The 27,268-nt window shown below is 39.4% G+C and overlaps 2 protein-coding genes across 2 annotated transcripts in view; one reads left to right on the forward strand and one right to left on the reverse strand.

Moving 5' to 3' along the window:
- The window catches only part of LOC117575108 (single-strand selective monofunctional uracil-DNA glycosylase), a 99,599-nt gene that overhangs the window by 21,469 nt on the left and 50,862 nt on the right, over positions 1-27,268 (forward strand). Inside the window, exon 3 of the mRNA XM_052006737.1 lies at positions 25,828-26,040. Within this exon, the coding sequence (XP_051862697.1) occupies positions 25,828-25,913 (86 nt within the window). The 3' untranslated portion in view covers positions 25,914-26,040. The remainder of the gene's footprint in view (positions 1-25,827; positions 26,041-27,268) is intronic.
- LOC117574489 (serine-rich adhesin for platelets) overlaps positions 1-27,268 on the reverse strand; it is a 48,084-nt gene that overhangs the window by 19,170 nt on the left and 1,646 nt on the right. Inside the window, exon 2 of the mRNA XM_052006733.1 lies at positions 15,456-15,497. The gene's annotated coding sequence lies outside the window, so the exon portion shown is untranslated. The remainder of the gene's footprint in view (positions 1-15,455; positions 15,498-27,268) is intronic.

Here is a 27,268-nt window from a genome sequence, read left to right on the forward strand (position 1 = left end):
TTGTTAATGGGATTTTTTTTTTGCTTAAATGAATAAGTACTGCAAGTATTGTGCAATATGTACACTGCAAAATTTTGAAACTATTTACGTATTTATTATTTTTATTGTGTTCTTTTGAATCAGTAAATTCAGTTGAGTTCTTCATTTAAAGTTTGATTAAAAAACTTTTCATTGACTATTATTAAATGTTGCGTATTAAATCATTTAAAAAGCTCTCGTCGTGATTCATTTAATGGTTGGTCATTAAGCCAGCCAAATCGAATCATCATTGCCCAATGTCACTTGCTACTTTTATCAATGTTTCCTGCTCGTTTCGGGAACTTTGCAAACCACGTAGCGATGTCAGCTACAGCTACAGCTACAGTTCCAGCTTCACAGCGGCCTCTCAGTGATTTTCATATTGCCTGTGCATTTTTATCAGCCATTTGCCGACTCATTAAGTGTCGTCTCTTCTTGTCCGTTCTGGGCGTCTGCCACGTTGCTGATGTCTGCACTGCATTTTAAAAACGTCATTGGCGATTGAGTTTACATGCTTTTAATTGACGTCGTCATGCAATGAAATTCAATTTATTGTGCACGCCATTGATAGTAATTCATACTGATGCAAGCACCTACTATTGCATATACTTATGCAAGCACGGGCGGAAGGAGGATGGAATACACTCAAGGTAGGCCACGACATGAATATTCCGTATTCCGTATTCCGCACCTGAGCCCCGAAGTACTTAAACAGAACGGAATCAGACGATGAGTAAAAGCAAGTTGTATGTTTGGGAAGGGAAATAATAATGTGCGTAAAGTACATATAGTGTTGTTCTCGACAAAAGACAAAAGGCAATGAGATCTATAGGCAAAATGGCTGGCAGACAGGTTATTGACATTAAGAAAAAATATCACATACATTATCTAGCCGTTATATTAGTCTTTCATAGGTTAGTCAGACAGCATAAATAATAACATATATTGATATGCATATTGCACTCAAATTAATTTTGTTGACCACATACTATTGGTTGAGATTAGTATTGGGAGACCGTTGTAATTTTAATTAAAATTAAAAAGCCACTACATGATTTAAAATGCGACCATTGAGTTTAATTAAAGAACATTGCCGTCTGTCTGGGTCTCGACCTCAGTCTCGGTCTCGGTCTCGGTTTTGGGCTCCGTGTCGATGCTGACGGCGATGTCAAGTCTAAATTTGCTAATTTTCGAAAATATTAATTGACTTTTCATCGCGGACACGAAGCGTCATTAAAACAAAATATAATTACGTGACAATTTGATGTTCCTCCACTGCGATGCACAATTCAAAAAGGAAAATTAATTACGGCGGCACCGAACGGTGACCCACCCAAGGGATCAATCAGCAAACAGTCAGAAAGGTAAACAATAAAATGGAGTGGTAAATCCCGGCGATGCTTAAGCAAACATAGCCAGATCAAGCCAAGCCGGGTCAGGGCAGCTCCGACTAGCCGACTGCCCAAGCACATTAAAAAGGGTCGCCATCTCTGCTGGTTAACTTTGAAAAATTAAAATCCACTTGGGTCACGGCGGCATTCAGAGCCCCGCATTTTTCAATGGCAAAATAATATAGCCCACAACGTCAGCTGGGAGTTATAATCTGTTTGCTGCTTTTTCATTGCCGCCATTTGGCCATTTGGTCAATTGCTCTTGCTCGGCCGGACTTGTGTCCTTTTTTGTTCTCGTTGGCGGCCCTAGCCGTCGACAGCTAAATGAAACGTAAATTTTGCAGCAATTACGCGGGTAAACATGCATTTAAATAAATTTGCATGTAATTATATTTCGCATCAAATTCTAATCAAATTCATCAAATTATTCGCCAGTCAACTTTTATTGCATTGTTGTTTTGGTTTTTAAATACTCAGCTAAAATAATTGTAGTCACTCTTAATGTCTGGCCGCGACTTCCCTTCACAACAGATATACATATATAGTATAGTTCATATCTGGCCATTCAACTGGCTGTCATAATATATACGAGTGTGTATGTGTATGTGTTCACAAAGCTCTTGTGTGTGGTGTAATAAGCCAAAATGTTTTATGCGACATCTCATTTATCAAGTCGCCGATATACATATAAGCGTTGAATCTGCCTTATCCCAATCAGTTGTATTGTGTTGGCTCGTCTGTGCTTTATGATAAATGACCTACTAAAAACGCCGTTAAATTTTAATAAGCAAATTTTTTATATATTTGTTCGTGGAATACACAAATTCATTTATGAGCAATCGTTATCTGACCACAGAGGCTTTTGTTTTGACATTTGGTAAATATATTGATAAAATACAAATATCATTAAGCCAAATTATAATATAATATCATCAGAACTATTGATAAATTCCTGAGTTTTAAACAAATCAATTCAAATCTACGACCACGTTTTTTTTTTTGTGGGGGAATGCGACATCGTTGCCTGTCTTACAAATCTCACTAAATTCCAAGACAAAAGTAAATGAAATTGCACTAAATCTAGAGAGAGAGTTTTCTTCTTCAAAAATGTTCAACCTTTGTCCCGGCAGTTTCGTCTGAAATTGGCTTAGCGTCGCGCTCAACTTTGTGCTTTCGTTTGCCTTCTGGCAGATTGTAAAAAGGTACGAACAGGCCTAGGCCAAAGTGATAAACCGTTTGCACTGACATCGCATATAAATCTGCGACAAAGTTGCGTTTGCTAGACACACGGACAGCTCCAAATCGTGCGGGATTTGTCATGCCAAATCGTTGAAAATGGCGTGCGTTGTTTATGCGCTTTCTTCTCGCCTCCTCCCCATTGACTGCCTTAGTTTACTCAGTGAATTTTGCACAAAACAGTGGAAATGGCAACAACAATAGCAACAGCAACAGAAAGAGCAACTCGTCTCCAGCTATGTCGTAAATCTTCAAGTGGCTTATCTATAACAAAACTGTGTGCTTTTTAATTCGTTGAAAGAAACAAAAAAAAAACAAAAGAAAGTAGCACAAGTAAGAATAGCATAAACAAAATAAAAACAAAAAACAAAAAAAAATCCCAGGAAATCTTAATGTTTATTTAAAATTAGCTATCTGTATATTTGGGAGCGTACACAGAATGCAAATATTATTTATTAGGGCAGCAAGCGCTAAATAGACTTAAAAAATGAGTGTGGAAATTAGGCGAGGTTTCAATAAAAAAGTTTCTTGGAATTTTTATTCTTAAAGCTTTCTTGAATACCCTGACTTCAAGTAATTCGAGGAGTTTACCTTGTAGGCAAGATATCACGTGAAAATAAGTGGATACACCCTGCATAGCAAAATTACAGAGGCGAAAAATGCGCAGTCATGTAATTTGAACTTAAGCAAACGAAAATTCAAATAGCAGAAGTGAGTGGAAAAACGAGAAAGTTCAACAAAATGCAAAAATCAGCGTAAAATTGTGTTAATGATGCGCATTTTTAATTATTTCCATAATACAAGAATATATATTTAATTATCTGTTGCTGTTGCTTTTTCTGCCTCAGTTGGTGATCCTAAAAATTGCGAAGAAACCTTTTTGATGTCAATCATTCAAGCGCTTAAGAAGCTGTCAAGCTCGGCTATGCCTAATAAGACGGCGACGGCGACGGTGGCGGCGTCAAAGGAATTTAAATTAGCCAAGGCAACTGTCGGTCGGTCGGTGCAATAGACTTGCTCAAAAGTTGCCCACTTGGCATGCTCTGCTAATGAATCCTGACGCCATTTTTTTACAGCTGAAGATTTTTCTTTCATTCTTTGGGTTTTGCATGGCATTGGTGTAATAAGCGTAAAACTTTTTGGCAGCGCCAATTTTTGGTTTTCTTTTAACTTTTTGCCACAGCGCAGCACCGCCTTCTCAGTTCTGCATTTCAACCAATTAGTTGGCTGTTTGTTGGCGTGTTTCGTTGCCGCTGATTGACAGTTTCAAATGTTTTTGCCTTCACGTTGATAAGGGATGACCCGAAAGCTTCTCAACCCCAACCCCCCGCTAAACCAGACTAACATTCCAGCAACTGGCTGTTGTCTGGGCGTTACATTTGGCTGTTTCCTCTTCTATGAGTATATCTACTTTTAAATTGGCCAATTTAATGTCGTGCACCTTGTGTCTCACTCTCATAGGTGTACAAGCTCCGCCCCACACACTCCCAGACAATTGTCATTTGAAGTTTAGCTGTCTAACTTTTACCGCTTCAACAATTTGTCTGAGTGTGTGTGCGTTATATGGCGCATGTGCGTCAGGGATTCTGGGGCTCTGACTTGGTCCGAAGAGGTTACCCAAGCAACTAGAAAACATTTTTCGGCTATTTTTGTTATTTTTCATTTGTTGCCTTTTGTGGGTCCTGTGAGTGTTTCATCACTTAAAAAGGATTTATAAAAAGGTAAAAGGCAATGATAAAGTTGTTGCGAAAAGTAAGATATAATTTGCTTTGTTTTATTGTCAATTTTGAATCCGAGTCGAGATTTGAAGCAATTCTCTTTATTATTATGACTTTAACAAGTAATATGTACAAGCTTAAGACGGTACTTCTGGGAATCGCATGGCACAAGTAAATGTGAAATTGATATAAAAATAGTTAGATTCCGACTATGAACGCTGGGCTGGGTTCTTGGAAATCTCTTATGGCGACAGTTAATTTAAATGTATTTCATCATTTCAAGACTATAATTTAATTTGTTGTCACGTATTCTCAAAATCTGCTGAGATGCCTAGTGTCACCTTCAATTAGGAACAATCACTCACGACTCAGACTTACAAGTTAAAATGACAATGTCCTTTGATTTGTTTGGCTTGCCAATCTTACATAAAGCGCCACCCGGCAGCAAAGTGGATTAAGGGTGCTAATGACAGTTCCGGCCAAATAAACTGGTGTCGTGTTTTTATGCTCCGAGTAACGGCGCAGTAGCATCAGCATCAGCATCAGCAGAAACGCCAGCGACACGAAGCAACCGACAGATTTTTGTCAAAATTGACGTTACGTATGCGGGAAAGTGGCGAAGAGTGCTGTGTCTCCTGCCAGCCCATAAGAATATATTGACATTGCCGTGTGCTGCTGGTACAACAGTGCGTATGATTTTTATAAATGCCGTGTCGATGCTGAAACAGGAAACTCACAAAATCGAGCGACATATGCGCTTTTTGTACTATGTGATGTCGTCAGTGGATGGTTTGTGTGTATATGTGTATGTATGTACATATATATGTGCACACATTCACACACACACACTGAGTCATAGGTATCAGCGTATAGGAGTATAAAAGTTATGAAAACACTGCCTCATGGTGAGGCATTTTGTGTGTATTGCATGGCATCATGACTCGCAGCCAAATCAATTGCTATGAATTTGTACGGTTTCTATTTTTTAAGTCGTCTCTTTCCTCAATGGAATTTTTCGACGGAATTTCACCTCCCCGGCAATCAATGAGAAAAATGTGTGAGTTGGGCGTTTGATTTTTTGTTTGTGGGTCACAGTTTGCAGTCATTTTGATGCTTATTACACAAATAGGGAAAACTGATTTGTCAGGGTCATACACAACATATTTTTTTTGTCGATTTACACAATAATAAACACAAGCGTGTATTTTGTTTTAAGGACATTGATTATTATGTGCCTTCTACGTGCCATACCTAAAGCTTTGAGAGTATTTTTGTAGTGCTTCAGTATTTGAGGAAAGTTATATTATAATTTAAAGTTGATTTGAATTTATTAGAGTTTTTGTTTGAATTCTTATTGAAATGTAAAAAGAGCAGTAATCCCCTTTGTAGTGTGGTGTGCCTCACTTGAGTTGATCAAATGAAATGACAATTCCACATTGAGAGTATGTGAGCGCAAAAAAGGGTATCAAAACTTTGGATGACAACAGATGATGAGCACATGCCATGGGAGGTCCCTCAGCCGTGGTAACAAAAACAGTCACCATAAACAACAATGTGAAACCAAGTGAATTTGCAATGTGTGCATAGATGCAGAAAAAAGTGAGGAAAACAAACAAACATCTCAGACCTTGCAGTTATGTTTAGAAAACTTTTCAAGCACGAACGGCCCGCAGCAACACGTTCAAGTTGCTCAGTAGAAATTTGCACGCTGCTTGTCAGTGAGAAGGTGGGTGGATGGGTGGTTGGGTGGTTGGGTGTTGTGAATGGGGCCGAGCGTGGGGGTCGAAGTGTGGTTGGTGATGTAGATGGAGTAAGTTGGGTGCATGCTGCCTATGATGGTTTTTGTTGCCATATTTCAGCACCCTTGAGGTGTGAAATAGACACAGACACTCACACACCATCCGCACACAAGTGTGTGTTGCTTTAAGCTGAGCATCGGTTGAAAAATGTGTACTACTCGTATACATAGAATAGATATTTGCTTGATTTCAGTAAGCCAAGCACGCTCACATTAATACAACAGCTTAATTTTCTATGGCACAATGTGAAATTGAGTGAATTGTATTCCCAAGGTTTTTGTTGATTTCTTTGTTGAAATGTGTATTGGTGTACATTTGACTATGCTAAATTGGAAGGAAGCTGTCAGCTGTCAGCTGTATGTGGTTTGTATGACTAATGAATGAGTTATCTTAGAGAGTCTAGACAAATTAAGTGCTTCATATCAGTCCGCCTTGCAACCAAATTCAATTTGTCGAGTACAGGCAATAAAAGTTTCTCAAAAACATTTGCAATGTTCAAATACTATTGACAGGCTTTACACTGACCAACATGTTCTGGTATATTTAATTAAAAACTTGTATGACAACTCGACTACATAGTCATTTTGATTAACATTTTAACTATTTGCTCGACTGGTTGTCCACTTTCATTTTATGTTTATTTATGTTTCGCAAATATGCTACACGCACTGTGTCGAATATAATATCCGATTTCAATTGGCAAAATCTTATTAGAAATTAGTTTCGTTTGGCAAATGTTTGTTTATTTCAGTGTGTTTTGTGCTTATTGTTGTTGGCATTGTACTATTCAATAAAACGTTGCAAACAATTTCAGTAACGTAGTCTGTCCTTTAATCTGTTCATCTATCACTCTTCGTCTTTCCCTTCAGCCAAATTTTAAGCCTTAAATATACGAAAATGTTGTAGGTGGCAATGTGTTTCTGTTTCTGTTTCTGTTTGAGTATGAGATTGGCATACATGCCGTATGCGTGTTGTTGATTTAGTTGATTGGCTTAACGGTGTGACCAATGTTGTTAACAATAATTGTCTATTTTCTGGATATTTACATTGGCCTATTCAATTAGACAACAAGCTACTTACCACACTGTTCTCCTAATTGTATGCTGTCACGTCAAGTAGAGCAATGGGATAACAAAGATAGCAAGTTAAGTAGTCTTCACTTATCAGTTGATTAAGTTATTATGAACTCTCTCCGTCTCTCTCAATGAAATTGCTGTAATTTTGACAGCTTCATTTATATGCATTTACTAACACTGTACCAGTCTGTATCAGTCGAAACCAATTCGGTTAAATTAATACGTTAACTACAAATGAACTTAAAACAGAAAACCACGTCGCAATGGACTTAAAATAGATTAAATATTCCGGCAGCTTTTGTTTATTTGAAACACGATTATTTGTGCACATGCTTCTTTTCGAACTATCCTCTCTTCCTTTATCCTATTCTATCATATGCTATAATTTTCGTGCAAACTGCCAGCACATATCGCTTAAACGGTTTTTCCAAAAACTGTCGTTCAATTTGAATTTGCTTTTTATGCTTTTTTTTTGCATGGTTGTTTATGAAGTGTCTAAAAATTCGCGGAGCCCGGACGTTCAGGGCGCTTGTTTGTTTGTCTTTCATGGTAATGGACTTTACGCGCACATGAACACGAGCCGCAGTGGCAAGAGCTGCCATAGTAGAAAGTGCAGAGAATTTAGAGCTAGAGGAATGAGTTTTTCCTGGATATGTATTCGTATATCAGTTGCACAACGAGTATGTAGTATGTCCACATAAAACTCGATATATTCATAGAGTGGTCTGTATAGCAGTGGTCGGTCTTGCAGCTGACACTATTCTCATTTGATGAGAGTAAGTAGTTTTCGGCAGTGGGCAGTGGGATATCAGCGTTTGGAGTTTTTCCATCAACATAACGAGATATTGCGATCTATTCGGAGTGAAAGTGGTTTAGCAAATTTAGCAAATTAAAGCGCAGCGGATGTGTCAAAATTTGCAATTATTTTTTCCAATACATCGTCCGAGTGTGACTAATATTTATATCACTGTGTCAGCTGCCAACAATTTGCATACAACTCAGAATAAGGTGGAAATATTTGATATATGTATATGCGATATGAGCGTCATGGTCATAAAGACAGAACGCACATAATCATAAATAAAATTCAACACATCATCACGCACGCACACTCGCACACTCACACACATACACATACATGCTGCCACATGCTGCTCGACAATTATTTGTGTTGCAGCAACACGCCAAATAAACATTTTTGCTCCTGCTGCCGCTGTTGAGTGTGAGGCGTAAGTCATCATAAAAATGAAATACAAGGCAATATGGATTGTTAAACATGTGTGTCGGCATGCTCTTGTCAGCAGTATTTTAATATATATGCTCCACCGCTGCAGAAAGTTGCATATTAAATGTATGCTCATAAGTAGGCAACGATTTCAATTTTTACGTTTTCAACTTTTCAATAATGGCAAAAGCAATGAACTCTCTCTCTCTCTCTCTCTTTGATAAGTGGATAGTTACCTGCATATACTATGCGTATACCCTACTCTTACAAATCGTGTCCTGGATGTTAACCTGCCGTAACCCATTCAACTTATAATTACGTTTTGTAGTTAATAGGCGTAAACCGACAGAGATATTTACGGCATTCTCTTCATTTGCCTGCACATATACGCTTAGTAATAGTTGATGAATAGTTATAAATTTCCATTGGACTGTAACAAACTGTGTGGCAAACAAAATATACCCTTCGGATTGATGTGGGAGGTGCATGAGTAGCTCAATCAAAGGCACATTCATGGTTTCAGCTCATTATGCATTATTAATTTCGTGCCAAACACAGATACTCATGTGCACATATGTATGTATGTGTTCGTATATTCACGTAAATACGAGTAATAAAAAAAACTTGCTACCAGCTGTTCAGATGTTCGGATATTCGGATGTGCGGATGTTCGGATGTTGAGGGTCGCCAGCGTTTTAAGTAAACAACTTTCTACCAAATATGGTCTAATAAATCACACATGTGTGTGTAAATGGCTCTCTTGAACAACAACAACAACAATAACAACAACTACAACTACAACAATAGTGGCAAAAACTTTTCCTATATCCCTTGGTCCACAGTCTCTTTCGCGTCGCTCAGCACCGGAAATCAGTCGTTGATCACGCCCATATGGCGCACTAATAAAATTCCTTTGGACCAATGGCTTGCAAAGTTTTAATATCAAGCGTAAAAAGGGCAGGAACAAACGTAAACAAACAGCTATGCTGCTGCCACAGTTTTTAATTAAAGGAACGCAAATCGAGCTCATTAAAAACTTGCCTGGTCAGCTGTATTTTCAAGGGAAACTGAAAGCTGAGTACTGCCAACTGGTAACTGGCAACTGGCAACAGGCAATGAGCAATTGGCGACTGGGAAATGGGAACTGGGAAATGGGAACTGGGTAAACTCACAATTTAATTGCATCGCAATATTCACATGTCAGCGCCGTCAGATGATGCCCTGTCATAATGTCAAATGGATTATACTCGTATGCAAATGCACACAAAGCACCCAGGTTCCTGCCAGCAGCCAACTGGTGTGTACACACTCTCTCAACTCGCAACCCGCGACCCGAACCGTTCGTGAAATGCATCGTTATTATAATGGTTATCCGGAAAACTGTGGCATTTGTTTGCCCATCTCTTTCAGCAACTTTGCAATCCCAGCTGCATGTTGACAATGACCCAAAGAACCATGAATTGTGTCGAGAACGAGCCGCGAACAGTAAACAAATGGATACCGAATTGCTGTGCCCACCTTTAGCAATCGGAAAGAACGTGCGTGTATGTGTGTGTGTGGGTGTGGGTGTGTGTGATAGTGTGGGAGGGGAAATCTAACACCAGATGGTAACTGAATCTGTTGTTGTTATTGTGGGTCGCGGTGCAATTGGTTTATATCCAAACAGTTGATTTAATTGATAAAATACAAATAATTACCTATTTGGTTAACAATGCTTTGTTTGCTCTTTGATTTCATTGCGATTGTGCCTTGTTTATTTTTTCCTCTCAGCGATTTGCGACTCGTTTGCTTATAGTACGAGCATATGCAATGCAATGCAATATATGTCTTTGTCTCTCGCATCTCGTATCTCGTAATGGATGCAAGAACGATTTTGCACATTGGCAAAAATATTTGCAGAACTAAAGAACTCAGGTAATGCTTTTAGTATTCATGGCCGAGGAGAAGTGGTGCATCCAAATATTTTATTTCATTATTTTCATTCATGCAAGTAAAGGATACCGAGAAATACACACATTCGTACCATCTATATGTATATAATTGAATAAATAATAACATGACACCATGCATTCTCTCACTCTGTTCGTATCTCTTTTATTCCATTCTCAATTCCCAGGTTTTTCATTTATTGCTTATATTCATATACATATTCTACTCGTACTAGCAGCAGAGTGTTGTGGAGGTTGCAAATTTCATAAAGTGCAATTGTATAAGATAAATTTCATTTATGTGCACATACATACATATGTTGTATATTTTAAATCTAGCTAGCTAGGCAGATATGTGATCCTATGCGATTGTATCAATATACAAACATACACACGTTGCTACTGATTTATATATAGAAAAAGTTTCTATCTCAAATATGATAGTTTCATTTTGCACTCATATAATTACTCCTGTCGATTTTGTTGACATGTGGGAATGCATGGGATTGCATTTTTTGATATCCCTGTGTAAGTTTGTTTGTTTGACTAATTGTGCATATCATTGACTGGCTGAATATTGTTCACTTCAATAAAATTCACGAATTCCAATAAAAATGTTGAAATTGCCAAAATGCATTCGCAAGCCTTTAAAATAGATAATTGAGGTACCATTGGGAAAAACAATAAATTAAGTCGTCGTTTAAGTATTTTTGGTCAACTTAAAGCCTGTGCTGAGCTGATTGTCTTTGTAATTACGAAAATTAAATTTTATAAAAGCCATTTATCTTGTTTGTTTTAGGGTTTATTCTCTTTTTGCAAGAACGTGTGCGTACTTTGTTGGTACAGAAAAACAAGATGTTTACATTTTGTATATTTTTAGTCACTCTTTGAGATAAATTATATGAAATGGACAATTTAACGCAAAAGTATTTACAATGGTACAGCACACATACACACACACACACACAACTGGTGTATGCATGACCAAAACAAGAGCTGTGCAGTTAAATTGACTAACATCGCGTGCAGCAACAACGGCGACAAATGGAATAGCAACAACAACAGTGACCACAGACAAAACCGAAAAACAAAAGGTTTGGCTAAAAGAGTAAATACAGACATATTTTGCATACAATGTATGTATGCATATACATACATACATACATACATACAGAGCGTGCCAGAGTGTGTTCGGGATTGGCTAAAAAGAGTAAATACATACCAACTATACAATGTGTGAGTGAGTATATGGCATTTCATATACGAGTACCATCATTGTGTATGAGGCTGAATGTGTGTGTGTGTGTGTGTGTGTGTGTCCAGCGGAAGCGTCAAAATGAACGGAAATTGGCTTAAATCTGACAACAACAACAATAAGAACAACGCCCTCAATAAGAGCAGCAACATTCGAGTGATACAAAACTACTATTGTGCAGCCTTTTTGTGAGCGAGGGCGGTTCAATGAGCAACTGTGTTTAAAATTCATAAAAATTATATATGTCATCAATAAATAACACCCAACACAACGCGAGTATTCATCGAAATAGACTCCCAAATATAAACATAACATACACACAAACGATTCGTACGTATGCGCAATTAAGCATACGCATAGTATACAACTGTTTTTGATTTCAATTTTCGCTTGATTTCCATGCACATAATTTTTGCATTTATAATTACTGCAGATTAAGTGAACATTTCTATTTATTCTTTTGTTAATGGTTTTTCTGAATGTGGCAACAAATTAAAGTTTCGCTGATAGTTCGTGGACATTTTGCCGTTGACCATTTTATGTTTTTGCTGGCGTTCATTTATGCGCCAAACTGTTGTACTTTTTGGTCCGGCTGTGGCATTAACTATTGCATGATGTGAGCTTAAAATTGATTCTGCAAATACGCAGTGCATCGTACGTTCCGTTGTTGTCCGTTGGAGCCCAATGTATGTGGTGTTCTGAGCCATGTGTCTGGGTTCCGTTCTTCCGGTGGGCATCATTTGCACAAAAATTGCAAAAATTCTCGCTGGTCATCCGGGCAATGCAGGCAAAAGTTAACTGCCATTTTAGTTACGGTTAGAGTCCGGTCATTTAAGCTTTAAGTTGTCAACAAGTTTGCTTTAAAGTGGTGTTTTTAGCTATCGCATAGTCAGTATATTCGGTATATTCGGTCAGAGCCACAGACACTGGTGTATACGTGATATTTGCATTGGTCACTTTTGAAAATATTTGATGTTGAGCTTACATTGTTTGTTTTAATTTCTACAACTGCTGTTGGCAATTTGATCCAAGGGCTTTCTGTTGCCATTGACGGGTGTCAAGAAAATCAAATCAATTTTAAACTGATTAAACTATCTGACTTGTCTGACTAATAGGATTAATGTTAAAATTTAATAAACCACAATTAAATTTATTCCCTTTGAAATTGTATTGAATACATGTGAGCATTTACTTGGCTGCTTGTGTGTCAATAATAATAATAATAATTAATTGATAAATCTTTTGCATTGTCTCGTTTATTATCTCGCATACAAGTTGCATAAGTAACAGAAGTATCAAGTATTCTTTTCTGCATACTGCATACAGTATACCACATGACATTATGTGTTTATTTGTTGCATCGCCCGATCTCAGCACCGTCTAAACTTCAGCATTTACACACAACTGCACTTGCAACCTTGTCCCTATCCTTGTTTCATTTTGCTTTTACGTCTGAATGCGCTTTTGTACCTCTCCGTACCTCTCTGGCAACTTTTTCATGTACTTGAGTAACAGCGGCTACCTGACTGTCCCATCGCAGTCAGTGCTGTTGCTGCTTGCGCACCTGAGTGTGTCAATAATAATACTCTAGCTGTAAATATTTTCCAAATGATGTCGTTTATTCACCTAAACCAAAATGCCGAAAATAAAATTAACCTTCAGAGTTATAGAAATATGGTAATAAATAAATAGTATTTATGTATCCCGAAACTTAGGAAGAATTCTTTGTTGACTAGGGAATTAACTTTTGGTGCAGGGTATGCCGTAGTTGATCATCTATTGGCGGCCACTTTTTATCTGTTTTATATGCAAATAAGCACAGTATTTTGCTAGCTTGTTTGTAACATTGTCGCTTGGTCCGCTGTTTGTCAATGACTTGTTGATTTTACAACTTTTCCAATTGAATAAGCTCAGGCGCACAAGCCAGCAAATGTTTGCCCTGAGTATGAACGAATAATTTTATTTAACATTTTCAATTATGCTTGAAAATGCAGAGTTTGAAAATCGGTGCTGTTCCGTCTGTTGCACATCGGAAAAGTTCGATACAGGAGTTAAGTTGCACGGCAAACAAATGAAACGCCAATGATATATTGCACTTGTGACAAATATGCGTCAAAATACATATGACTCCCCGTACCTTTCAAGTCCCCTATCTGCCAATTGCCAAATGTCAATTGCCAACTGCGAACTGGCAATTGGCAACTGGCAGCCTGCGTGTGCAACTTCAAAGGATTGCAAATCAAGCGAGGCACGTACTTGAGCCGGAATTGAAAAGTCCATGGGATATCGTCTTCATCGACGTCTTCAGGCAGCAGACGATGTAACCAGTCCACGGGTGGTCAGGGTGGTAACGCAGTCAGTTTGGGTAGTGAAAATGGTTACGCAAATAAATATTGAGCATGGCGTCGACGGCGACGACGAAGGCGAAGGCGATGACGATGTCGTCTTTGTCGCTATGGAGCCATGCTAGACTGTTATTGTGTTTGTCCTAAAAATATCCCAGAAATTGCTTGGCTCTAGATTTGTTTACACAAAGGCAGGCTGGCAGCACGTTTGGAAATTGGGAAAAGTGGTAGACGAGCTAAACAACATAAGTATACTATATATAAATATATATGTATACATACATAGAGTATATACTACATAGAATGTTTACAGAGCACCCATTCTATGCAATGGATTGCTCGTTCCCCATGGCAGTATGACAGGCGGCGTCAGTTGTCAGTTATTCTCTCGCGGTTGCTACAAATGTTGTTGTTGTTGCTGTTGCTGTTGCTTGCTGTTGTCAACCAGCTTTTGGCAGCGTCTGACACTTGACACTTAATGTGCATCATTGCGCAGCTGACAATTTCAAGCTATTTCCGTTGTGTCAGCCAAGCAGCTACTCCAAAGTCGGAGTTGGTGCTGCGATGCTGTTGCAGCTCGCTTCCTCTGCTCAAACTTTCAAGTTAAAGTTTTGCATGACCGTAAAAGAAATCAAAAAACAAATTGTGCACAAATGCTAGTGCATGTGCAACTGCAACTGCAACTGAAGCTGGCTGCTTGGCTGGCTGGAAGGTTATCAAGAATGTGGTGGCGATGCATCTGACATTTTTATGAGCAGCTGCAGAAGATATTTGGCGTTCTTCAGAGAAAACTCTGTTGTTGGTGGCTGTTTTCCACAAAATTTGTTGTGCGTGAAACGACGCGTGTGCAGATCTGTTCAATGTTGATGTACTATTCATAGAAAATGTTTTTGGTGACACAAAACTAAGGAAAAGAAAACAAAGGCTAAGTGCTTTGCTTCAGCACATTTGCCATGTCTCTCGCCGACAGAAAGAAAGAAAGTTGATCAATGCCAATTGAATTGTGTAGCAAACCCGAAAACTTTCTCAAATCAGAAAGTAAGTCATCCTCCTCAACAGAACACAACACGTACTGGCCCCCACCATCAGTTATTTTGTTGCAAGTACAATTTTTCGTAAACAGGCGTCACTTGAACGCTGTAGTTGTAGCTGAAGCAGCAGCGGCAGCATCGGCTACCTGTTCATGCAACCACTCAAAAAGCAAAACAGCTGTTGGTAATTTAGTGCTGGCGGCCAGAAAGGCAGGCGCGTCTTTCAAAAACTTTGAACTGCAGTCCCTATTGCATTATGGGCAATGGTTGAGCTCTCCAACTTTCAATTAAGCTTAAAAGGACACAAGTTTATAGTGGCACAAAAGTGCTGGCGGCCGGCGCTTCGTCCTGCCATTGCAATGCCTAGCATATTTCAATAAGTTTTCAAACTCTGGTCCGTACACTAAAACAACATAATTCATACTTAACTCACCCAAACAGTTTCCTGGCACCCACGGAGAGGGAACTGGCTGTGCTGCAAAATAGCAAAGCGAAAAATAAAATCACATTAGCTGGGTATAGAATTTGCAGTTAGCAAGTGTGCATGTGTGTGTGAGTGTGTGAGTGTTTGAGTGTGTGTGTGGGAGGCTGTGTATTAGAGTTGCCAAAGATGTTGGGCCTGCTCATAAAATGAAATTAAATTTATGTACACTTGCAAAGTTGTGATGCTGCGAGAGTGCGCTACATAAAACTTTCAAAAGCAGGCAGGATGCGGCTAAACACGCGCACCGAGCGACCGAGGGATGGGGCAAAGCGGGACGATGGGGATGCCAGGATGGGGTGAGCAGTGTCCTGACTGCTGACTGCAGACGGCAGACTACAGACTGCAGAATGCAGCTCGTAATTCAAAAATCGAGTGGCAGTGGTTGGCAGCGCCAAAACCAAAGACAGGATGCGCTCTGTGGTAACAAACGCGACTTCCGTGTTGCGGCGACGCGTTCTTGCAACAGAGCTGCACTACCAAACTATTCGTATACAAACTACGAGTAAAGTGGAAGTCGGCCAGCGATGTAGGCAATCTGTTTATGCCTGTTTTGACTTTGCTCTTTTGTCAGTCGCAATTTAATTTGTCCCCACCGAAAAATACAACCAATGCGACCAACCACTTGGGCTGCTGGGCTCCACACTTTCCGAAATGAGAGTGGCAGCGAGAAGAGCGGATACGTTGCCAAGTAGCGTAAAAAAATAGCCTTAATTTTGCCACTTACCGCGGGGCACTCACTGCGTACTGCTTGGGTTCCGAGTACCAGCTGCATTGACAGTTATTCTCATTCTCATTCTCATTGTTTTTGTTATTATTCTTTCTGTTGTCGTTGTTGTTGTGTCTTTTTTTTTGTTTAAGTGCCGTCAACGAATCTAAGTTTTAAGCTTCAGTCGGTCCACAGTTCTCTAAGTGCACCCGGAGGCTATATCTGAATCTCCCCCACAGACTCATGAAAGCGGCTTTGATGCGTTTTTCCAATTAAGTTATTGGGTTGTGGCCCAATCATTTCAACTGTGGCTTGGGAGTTGGGAATGGGGAGTTGGGTGACGGTCGAAAGCTGACTGCTCGATGCTGTCTGAAGCTCTCCAGTGCCGCCTTAGATACATATCACTCCATTGAGTTTAGTTTAATTTAGTTGGGGTGGCAACAACAACAGCCACAAAATAACACAACGCAACACAGCGCAACACAACAAAATACAACAAACGATTTTAATTGAATTTCCGCAAAATCATTGCAGCAAAAGCAACTGGCAATTACTTTCTTCTGCAAACTTAGTAATTTACTATTAACAAGTAAATTCATTGTGGTTAAAGGTGCTGTGTAGAGTATTTCATTACCCCACTCGATTTATTCGCAATTGAAATTATAAATTAAACATATACAACAATTGAAAGATATTTTGACCAGTACTTTCGGTCAATTTTTCTACCACATAACGTAATTGGATAAAGTAAGGTAGAATGGGAATAACAACTATGCACTTGCACACTTAAAAAGTAATTTTAATATAACTTTCAGTAGATAAAAGCCCTTCATTCCCCTAAAAGAATTGTTGAATTTAACTCAACTTAAGCCATAAATCGGATAAAACTCACCATAAATTACACCAAGCACTTCAATTAAAATGTTTTCCTAATTACATTAAATCCTCTCTGAGGCCAATCAAATTGACTAGCAGAGTACCAAGTAAGGAGTTAAGCATATTTTCCACGAGAGCATTAAAGTGCTCTAGGCTAAGGATTGAAGAGATAAACTACTGTGAATAGTGTCAATGGACATAAAGAATTGAAATACTCCCCATAGGCTGACATAAACTTGCCCAAGTAAACGATGGGCAAAAGACACAAAAATGGGGAGAGGAAGTAATATCCGCTGAGTAATTGTAAGAGGAAAACTCAACAAATACCAAAATATGGCAATACTCGTATACAAACATTTGTTTATCTGTAACCATTTTCTGTACATTTTCGCATCCACATTTCAATGACCATACTACCTTCCCCCTCACTCATGTAACGGAAAGTTCAAATTGCAATAACGTTTATTGCATTTCTTGACAGAAGGAAAAGTGTTGTCATATTTTTGTTTGAGTTGGTTGTTTGGCATTTCGCATAGTTTGATCAAAAGATAAATTAAAAATACAAAAATGTCGCACAAAAAAAAGTTCGAAACGATTTAATTACAATCACAGTTTTGAACGAAGCTCTGATGATCCTGTAAAAGCGGTTTCAAAGTGAAGTAAATGTAAAGCGAAACTATTTCAGTCAAAAGCTTTGTTTACTCAACCAAATGCGGATACTCGATATTCACTATATGCACAATAAGTAGTAACACCACAGATTTGCAAGTCATCATTTTAAAGTATAAAATGAAGCAATGCAGCAATGGCACAATATTTCTCACATGTTGTATCTTAAGCTGCTCACTTGAAAAGTACTGCCCAACAATACATCGTCGAACTACAAGCATTAACACAACAATTCGTAGAATGCGGCGTGCATCTTGTAGGCTACTCACAATAGTCAGATTGTTGGGCACATCTTCTTTCTTTTGGATGCAGGCCGCAAGCTGGGCAAATATGCAACTGCCGATATGGGCAAACGTATATACATATGGTAGATGCATCAGTATGAAGATGTAAAAGTATGTGGATAAATGTGGATGGTTCTGCTCCTCACAAGGTGAACGGATGCTTAAATAAGTGGGCTGCTGCGCAGACAGAACGCAGTCCAAGACTTGGATCAGACAAAGTTTTTTGCATTTTTTTTTTGTATGTGATTTTTTGTAGTCATAAATATTTCATTTGCACTTTCATAAAATTGGCTAGTGGCCTATCACTCTACACACGTATTTTCAAATCAAAATTGCTTTAAAAATTTGATGTTTAGGGAACATATTTGCAATTTGTGGAATTGCACAATAAATTGTTTAGTTTTGCATGGGACTTAGGAGGCAACTAAATACATATGTACATTTATCATTGTGGCAACAACTTTGCATAAATTCCGAGCTTCTGAGCTTCTGGCTCAGGCTAAGGGCTCGGGTATTGTCTACATAAATGGAACAAATATGACCTCGTTTTATTGCTCTACTCTTCTCGCAAGTTCGCTTGTAATTTGTGCGTGAAGATGTCAACAAGCTAGATAACTGCGTTTGATAAGCGGTTTACTGTAGCACGCACACACATTCACACACAAATTCTTTGTGGATATGTGAGTGTGTAGTAAATTTCATTATGGCTGAAGCACATACATAGATATCTCCTGCTGTTAGACGCTTCATCTTCACATTTTTCAACGCTTTTCAATTCAGTCTCTTGCTTCTTTGTTGATGTTCGTTTTCTATTTTTCGCTTTTTGCATTACTTTTGTAAGACAAAGCCAGAGCTTGGTATGTACTCGTATATGTTGTCAAAATGACAGAACATTTTTCTAACATATAAGTAGCTAGAAGACGATGGTACATGGTACATCCGACACGCTCTTCTATAGTCAACATTTAGATGCTTGAAGCTCCGTGTCACTTGCACACAACCAAACACCAAATTGAGAAGCAATATAAGTTGCTGGAAATGATTTGGATGAGTTATGGCAAAAAGCATCCAAGGCAACTAAGGGGCTATTCAGGGCTCCATTGTGGCTCCATTGCATGAGTGAATAGTTCGCTTTGCAAGGAGTAAGGGATCTAGTTTGATTTGATTTTCTTTAAATGCTTGATAATTCTAATCAAGCAGTTTCATATTTATTTCTTGAGCTTAAAGTTCATTGAAAGTGTTATGCTTTTGACATATCATTCACCGTTTTTAATCTTTGTCAGCACGAAACATTCTTGTCTGCATTCTATATTCACAATATTTATTAAAAGAATGCTCAGATAAAAGTCATATTGTAAGACTAAACTAAGTCGAACTGAACGTAAAGGACAAACTGTGTGTAAAGCCTAAAATTCAAATTCAATGTGTTATTTGTGTTGTGTTGCCACAACAAATAAATTTTGCAAGCAACTATTTAATAAGCATCAAGCTGTCCAGCTATAAATATGGCTATGAAGCATTGAAGCAACAAGATGTCCATTGAAACTATAGAGCTACATATAAGCTTCGAGTAAAGCATTTAATTGCTATGTTTTTACGAGATTGCGTTAAAAAAATGGAACTCACAAGTGGAGAGTATTCTGCATGAGTTACATATGTAATATATTGTATGTGTGTTCATTTGTCGTATTGCAATGAATATGTAAAATGTATGAGAATTCATGAATATTCTTATGTGTGTGCTCGTACGAGTAAAGCCCAAAAAAGCTAAAACAATGCCTTAACGGAAGTGTCACTAGCTGGTCGACTGTCTGCTCAAGTGAGCTAGCAACAAACAACAGCAACAACAGCAACAACAAGAGTTGCAGCAACAACAAGATGTTTGTTATGCTCTCGTGCCTCAGCTATGCGATGACTCCACCATATCCCATATTTGGTTGATGTACAGTACAATGCAATAGCAATAGCAACAGCAACAGCAGAAGAAGAAGCAGCAGCAGCATCAACAGTAACGCGCAGTCTCAAGCCTATATAGTCGAGTTGTGGTGGACAAGTGAACGTTGTTGTTGTTGTTGCTGCTGTTTCTGTTCCTGTTGTTCCTATGAATACGATGGTCATGTTTGCGGTGGGGGGAAGAAGGTTGAGGGCGGATAAGCTGCAAGGAGGCCAGAGCAAGCGCCGGCTGAGCCATACAACTTATTTATGTTTGCAGCGTTGCGGCAAGTCTGTCTCTCTGTATAATCGTCTGTTCTCTGTCCGGCTGTCTGACTGATTTGCATCTTTTGTGCATTGCATGCACACACGTACACACGTACACGTACACATGCACGTACACGCACACTCACACACTGACACGCAAGCATATACATGTTTATATATAAATGGAGCAATTATTGTACTTATGAAATGCTGCAGCCCCAAAGTCCCACAGATACACACACATTTAAGCTCGCTGCTTGCCTCAGTGTATCTTTTTGTTTTTGTTTCTCTTGTGGTGCTTTTTTGGCATTCCTCGTTGCCTCTTGGAGCACCAACCACCCACAGTAGAGGCAATTATCGTTGAATGGAAAACTCACCCACTGCATCCTCTTCGCGCCTCCCTTTGCGGCTGATGCTGCGGCGGCCCTTTGGGCGGGTCATAATTTCTGAAATGTTTTGACTTGCACTCGCCTTTTATGCTGATTTACTGGCTGTTGCGGTTTTGTGACAAATCTGTTTTGCTCACTTGATGTGATTCCCTCTCTTGCTTTAGCCTCTCATCCCCACGATCCCCCGTTGCCCCGTTGCGGCTTAAAGTTGCGCAAAAGTTTTATTTCGAGCAATTTAGTTTTATATTTATTTGACTTTCGCTTTTGCAAATGCTTTTAATTTGTTGGTTACATAAAATTCAGGCCTAGCCATTAGATATAAATCAGCATATATCTCCAACACAGTGCAAATGTGTATGTGCATATGTTGTGTATTACTTTATATGGGCACAACTTTTAAAATCTCTGGCCAACGTAAGTGATAAAGACTTTACAGCATTACTAGCGAATTGCTTTGAACGAGTCACTGCACAATGGGACTAAATAATTATATGTTAAATGGTCAGTATTAAAATGAATACAACTTTTGCTCATACTCGTAAGTTATGTACACAGCCTTCTTATCAACTTATAGATTTGTGATGCCCTTCGGCCAGAAGCGTCGGTGTTAAATTCAATTTGCAACCTGCACAGCTGCAATTCAGTGTGGCTTGTTATTTTTGTATGCCAACATCACCAACTACACGACGCAGAAATAATAAAAAGCGTCCTAATTGCCTAGCTACGGAGTCACTTGATAATTTATTGTCTTGCAGCTTGATGCCGCTGACGCCCAGCGATGCTTATGGCCAGGTTGGTCCGAACAACGCGGCCAAGTGCAGTCCAAGGTCGCTCTTGTGGTCGTTCCAATATTAAATGCAGGCATTTTTGTTATTGTCCAGGATGCAGACTGCAGACTGCAGACTGCTGACGGCAGACTGCAGACTGCAAAAGAAGTTATAAAGTTGGACGAGCACTGACTGCGCTGAGCTAGTCAGGGTGTTAATTCAAGTAAATTGCTGCCGGGTAATTGTCGTGGTCGGTTTTTCTGTGTGCCAGTGGTCGATGGTCAGTCGACCAGTCGGTCCAGGTCTGATGGTCGAACTCTGGCTCTGGCTGCGCTCCTTTAGCTATAATGTGTCTCATTTGTGCATGCAATTTGCCGGAACAGCTATAGCAGGACAAATCATAGCTTTCGGCATCATTTGGCCTATGCACTGTAGATAACTATGTAATTTTATTCTGAGTTGGATACTGTGTAGCGAAGTCTCGCCCAGCAGCAGTATCAGTGCTCTTACCCTGTTGTCATAATTGCGGTTTTAGTTTGCAATAGCCGACGCCATAGCCATCGCCATCGTCGTCGTCGTCGTCGTTGCTGCTGTGGCTTTGGTTTTGCACTTTAAGCTCCTAAGTATTTACACATCGTTAACTTTGAATTACTCGTACATAAAATACTTGTTTTGTAAAAGTACGAGCATTTGACCAGTCACTCAAAGGACTTAACCGCCCATCTCTTCTTGTTGCAGCCACTCTTTCTCCATCTCTCCCTCTCTCTCTCTGTGTTACTCTGCCCCATATTTGTACTCTTAGAATGAAGGTTTTGATATGAAACCGCAATTTTATGAGCCATGCCCTTGCATATTCTTGGCCAATTTAAAGCGCCTTTAAATCCCATAGTTTCGCATTGATGTCTTTTATATGATTTCATTTTTTCTTGTCTTTTTATGATGCTTCCCTTTTGGCCATGCACATACTTTTATAAATGTTCGTCGGCACATATATATATCCACATATATATTTGTATTTCTTTTTATTACATTTTTCTCTGGCTCCCTCCCTCTCCCTCTCCCTCTCAGTCTCTCTCTCTCCCTCTCTGTCTGTCTCTGCATGCACTGAAATTTGCGGCATCTGCGGCCTCTTGTTCCGGCTGTTTCAGTTGTTGCCGTTTCGGGTGTTCCGGTTGTTGATTCACTAGTTACATACTCGAATATGCGTATTATAATGTCAACATTGGGTCATTGTTCACTGTTGCTGGTCGTATCAAAACGTTTTTCTGCTGTTTGCTGACGTTTTTTCGGCACTCTTTGAGGCTTTTGGCTTTGATATATTTGTTAGCCTGACCAAAAGCTTTGAGTAATAAAATCGTTGTAGTTTAATCGGAAAATTGGCAAGATTATTCTTAATCATGATTTTAAACTGTTTGCCGGAATCAACATAAGTATTTCATAATTGATGAAAAATAATAGTCTGAGCCATTTGAAGAAGTATTTATATCATAAGGTATAACGTATTGTCATTTTGTCATTCGTCTTCAAACGAATCAAGTCTGTATTGTATACAAGCTTATGAATTATGTTCATTCTACTTACTAACTATTATTTATATCCACAATTCCGGAAATTACAAAAATCAAATCAAACTAATCTATGAACACACACAATGCCGACATCGATGTGGCGACTCATGTCAATATCTACGAGCCTAAAAAGACAGTGACGATGCAGTTGAACCTTATCTAGTTGCCTGCCCCATTTATTTGCGATTCCATAAATAAATAACGCCCTTTGCTATGGTCGTCCGTACGCCGAACTTGTCAATTGGCAAGACTTTCAGTGTCCCTTGAATGTTGCCATGCAATGTGGAAAAGTAGCAGAATGCAAAAAGAAAATAACTTAAATGTCATGCTTACATTTCAGAAAACAAATCTGCCACTCGTTGTTTGTAATAGATTAAAGTCTCTTCAGATATATGAGTGCGAGTACAATCGAGGAATTGGCTCAAGCTCAGGCTCTGGCTCTGGCTCTGGGCTGATGCTCAGGCTTAAGCCCTGCTGCCAGTTGGCAGACAATGTCAGCCTCACCAGCCATTGGGCCAACGGTGGCTACAATGTGCAATGTCCGCCCAAATGAAATTGAAGAAAATTGCATTTGCACGAGAGACAATTTCTAAACAATTGCAAAACTGTTTGATATGCTACCTGTGATGCTGTCAAACAGTTTAGCAGGTAATGCCTTATATCGATACCGGCATGATGCCGTAGAGGTTATGGAGAATGAGAATCCATGCGACAGAGACAGAGACAGGGAGAGAGAGAGAGAGAGAGCGGCAACGCAATGGGAGGAAGAGAGACAGTTAGACAGGGCCAAAGAGTCACCAGTCGTGCTTGGCAGCCAGTTGATGCAGTTAGTTGACTATTGACTGCCAGACAAACTCCCAACTCTAGCTCGAGATATCGCGTCAGTTGCAGGCATAGGCATTCAGTATTGAGAATCGAGAGTTTTTGGCACATTTCACCCATTTTCCTCTCGTTTCTGGCCCGGATCCTACGACCTGAAGCAGAACCATGGCCAGGGTTTAGAAATTGCCATGTAGAAGCGTAGCTATAATTTTGTTAAAGACAAACGTTGCAGTGTCTGCAAAATGGAACACGCTACCAATGGCCAATATTCGCTCAGTGAATGGCACTGCAATTTTTGGACTATGTCCGAAATTGGTATGTGTACATACATGTGCCCAGCAGTCCGATTTTGATGGCAAAGCGGCTTAAATAGCTGACAATGGATGGGGAGCCGAGAAGCCGGTACCGAGAAGCTCTGGGCAATTGCAAAAACGGCAAGTCAACTGCATAATTACTTAATTTGCTCCCAGAGTTGGTATTGGACATGCTCATAAGTTTTCAGTCATAGTCATGGAATCGTATTTTGCAATGACCCCATCAGGATGTTTTCAGGCAATGAACAGGCAACTGGGAAGCGAACCTTTTCATTCAACTAATTTGCTATTGATTCCCATGGGAAATTGCTTAATACAAAATTGGTTGTCTTTTCGGTGGCGCATTTGAAGCCACAATTTCGAAGATTTCCCCAACCGACTGAGTGGACTGTGAAAAAGTGTAAATTTGCACAATGACAAGATGGGGTCCTGACACGTAACAAATACATGCGAACACTTGCCAATACACACACTGAAAGACGGAGCTCAGATTGGGACGGAAGTGGTAAGAAAAAAAGTCGAACGATCGAAGTGGACTGACTGTTAGGTTAGCCAAATTGTCATCTGTGTCTCGCAACAACTTAAGACCTGTTCGAATACATGGGCCCATGTTTAGTGTCCTTAGTTTGGGGGCTGTTTTACACTCTCTGCTGTTGCCTTTTTATGCGCTGTCAAGTTGCCGTTGTTATTAGATAAGGGACGGGCCAGTGGTCAACCTTTTGGTTTCTTGGCTTGTATCTTGGCCTACACCTGTTGCCGATTGCTACTGACTTTGTTGCTTTGAATGTAAGTTCATGTTGATGGTTTTTCTTTTGGCTGTCGTCTGACGTTTCCTTGGCTATCGTCAGGCTTGAGTAATGTATGTGTGTGTAGTTTTCTGAATGTTGCACAGTTATGTATACTTTTATTTCTTTTAAATAAATTTAACATGGAAGCTTTTATGTAAATCCTATGGTAATTGGCATCAAATGCCAGTTGGCCAGAAGTTCTTGATCCACAAATTGTTGACTGCTGGACAGTGACCGACAAGTGGCTCGAGCTCTGCTCACATTACGAGTGAACAACTGTGAAGCAGCTGCGAACAACGATACGCCCAACAATAAAGAAATGCTGATTCATGAGACATGAATGTCGAGAAACCACACAAAAATTACCCCAGTACAGAAGTCTCTTTAGGCTCTATCTCCAGCCTCAGCCTCAGCCTCAGCCTCAGCCTCAGCCTCAGCCTCAGCTCATACGACCAAGGTGTGGTCGGCATCAACATCTTGACTTTCTCCATGAGCGAGCACATTAGCAAGTGCTCAAACGCAATATGAGCTAGCTATCTAACTCGAGAAATTCGGGTATGTATATGGTAGATACAAATACAGATTGAAATACAAGTAGCTGTGTTACGTGCGTGTTCACCTAATCGATTACCTCATTTCTCGAAATCGCGTGCCAGCTGTCTGCCGACATTATGCAGAGTTCAAGTTGAACTTTAATTGAACAATACTTATGTACTTACGATTGCTTTGCTAATTTTATTTGTATTGCCAAGACAAAAGCAATGACATTCAATTGCAAAACTTACAATTTGTTTGTTTATCTGCTTGTTTAGTCTCCGTAAGCTTCGTTACATTTTTCCAAGTGTAATTGAAACTGAATAGAGCTTTATATTCCAATTTGCATTGTGAAGATAAACGCAACTGATTCTAAAAAACAACACTTATTTTTTTTCTTTTAAGGTCCAAATGGCACAAGCAAGTACCTGGAATGCGAAATATCCAAGTACTATAGAGAGTACCTTTCACTTCTTTGTAATGGAGCTTGACAAATCTTCAGAATGTGCGTAACTTGGCACAAATATTTGGGTTCTTTGTGTTTGATTGATGAGCTGCTGCTTAAGTTGAGCTTAATCATAACAATACGAACAGCAGCAGTGAGTTGAAATGTAATGGGTGAGTTTTTAATTGGTTTTCGTATTACACATGTACGTAGCATAAATGTCTTCACAGTCTGTTATTATGTTCAGTGCGATTCAGTCCCTGTTTTTGAAAGACAATTAATTTGCATAAAGTACAAAATATGCAAATTTTATCCAATAGACCCAAAATGCAAAAAAAAAAAAAAAAAAATCCGTTGACTTGAGTGGCACAAATCATGTTTACACATCACAAGTAGGGAGGGTCCGGTCCCCAGTCCGGGTTCCGAATCCGTGTTGGGCTCGTGTTCAGCTCGGTCGAGGCTTGGGTCTTGGGTTGAGGAGCCAAGTAACCCACAAAAATATAGCCAATTGCTCAGGCTATACATAGCGCTCCCTCGCTATCTACAGCTGAGCTGGTGCTTGTGCTTATTGGCAGATAATTGACACATAAAATTAGCATAATTTTTGGACCTGACAAGTGACAAGTGAGTAGTTACGGCCGGAATACAATGAGCAGCTGATAGCCATCAGAATTCGTAATGACCAAAGCTGAGAATTCATTTCACTTTTTGTAAGGCATTTTTCTCTCCCTCTTTTTTTCGTTCTTATTTGGCATGTGCAAGTATTATAAAAATATTAAATGTGCTTTCGGTGTTGTTGGTGTTATTATTTTCTCTCTTTCTGTTGTACGCGTACGTATGGAATTTAAATTAATAAATTAGGGACTTGTTGTCTCCATTACTGTTCTCACATAATTTGGATTTGGATTTCTGGGTTATCTGCTTGATGTCTATCTATGCAAATGTGAGACCCAAAAGAAAGTAAAGAAAGTGTGGTAATCAATGCGTGCGAAATTCTCGTTTATAAATCGCTGCAGATTACCATCCGGATTGGCTAGTTCTGAATGACTTTATTAAGCAGGTGAATTGCTTCTCGCATTTGTATTTTGTATTCGCAAAGCACTGAAGTTTAAATAATAATAAGAATGTTAAACGCAGTTCACCTGAGACAGTCCTTGCAGCTTAAGTTCCCAGTACGAGAACATAAAAGGAGTTGTTGTCAGACTTTTCACTTTCAATAACTGACCAAGGTTGCGTTATGCCAAGCCCATGACTGATTTATGGATGACAGTGCTAAGTGCCTAGCAACCTGAGGCTCTACAGCTTAGACGCTGCAATTCAGATCAGTATGTACATAAATCGGAGCAAATGTCAAGCGAAACGGCAAAAGAGATGCAGAGTGAAACATTCATGTCGATACTG

The sequence above is a fragment of the Drosophila albomicans genome, chromosome 2R (genome assembly GCF_009650485.2).
Source record: "Drosophila albomicans strain 15112-1751.03 chromosome 2R, ASM965048v2, whole genome shotgun sequence".
In the NCBI taxonomy this organism is placed as follows: domain Eukaryota; kingdom Metazoa; phylum Arthropoda; class Insecta; order Diptera; family Drosophilidae; genus Drosophila; species Drosophila albomicans.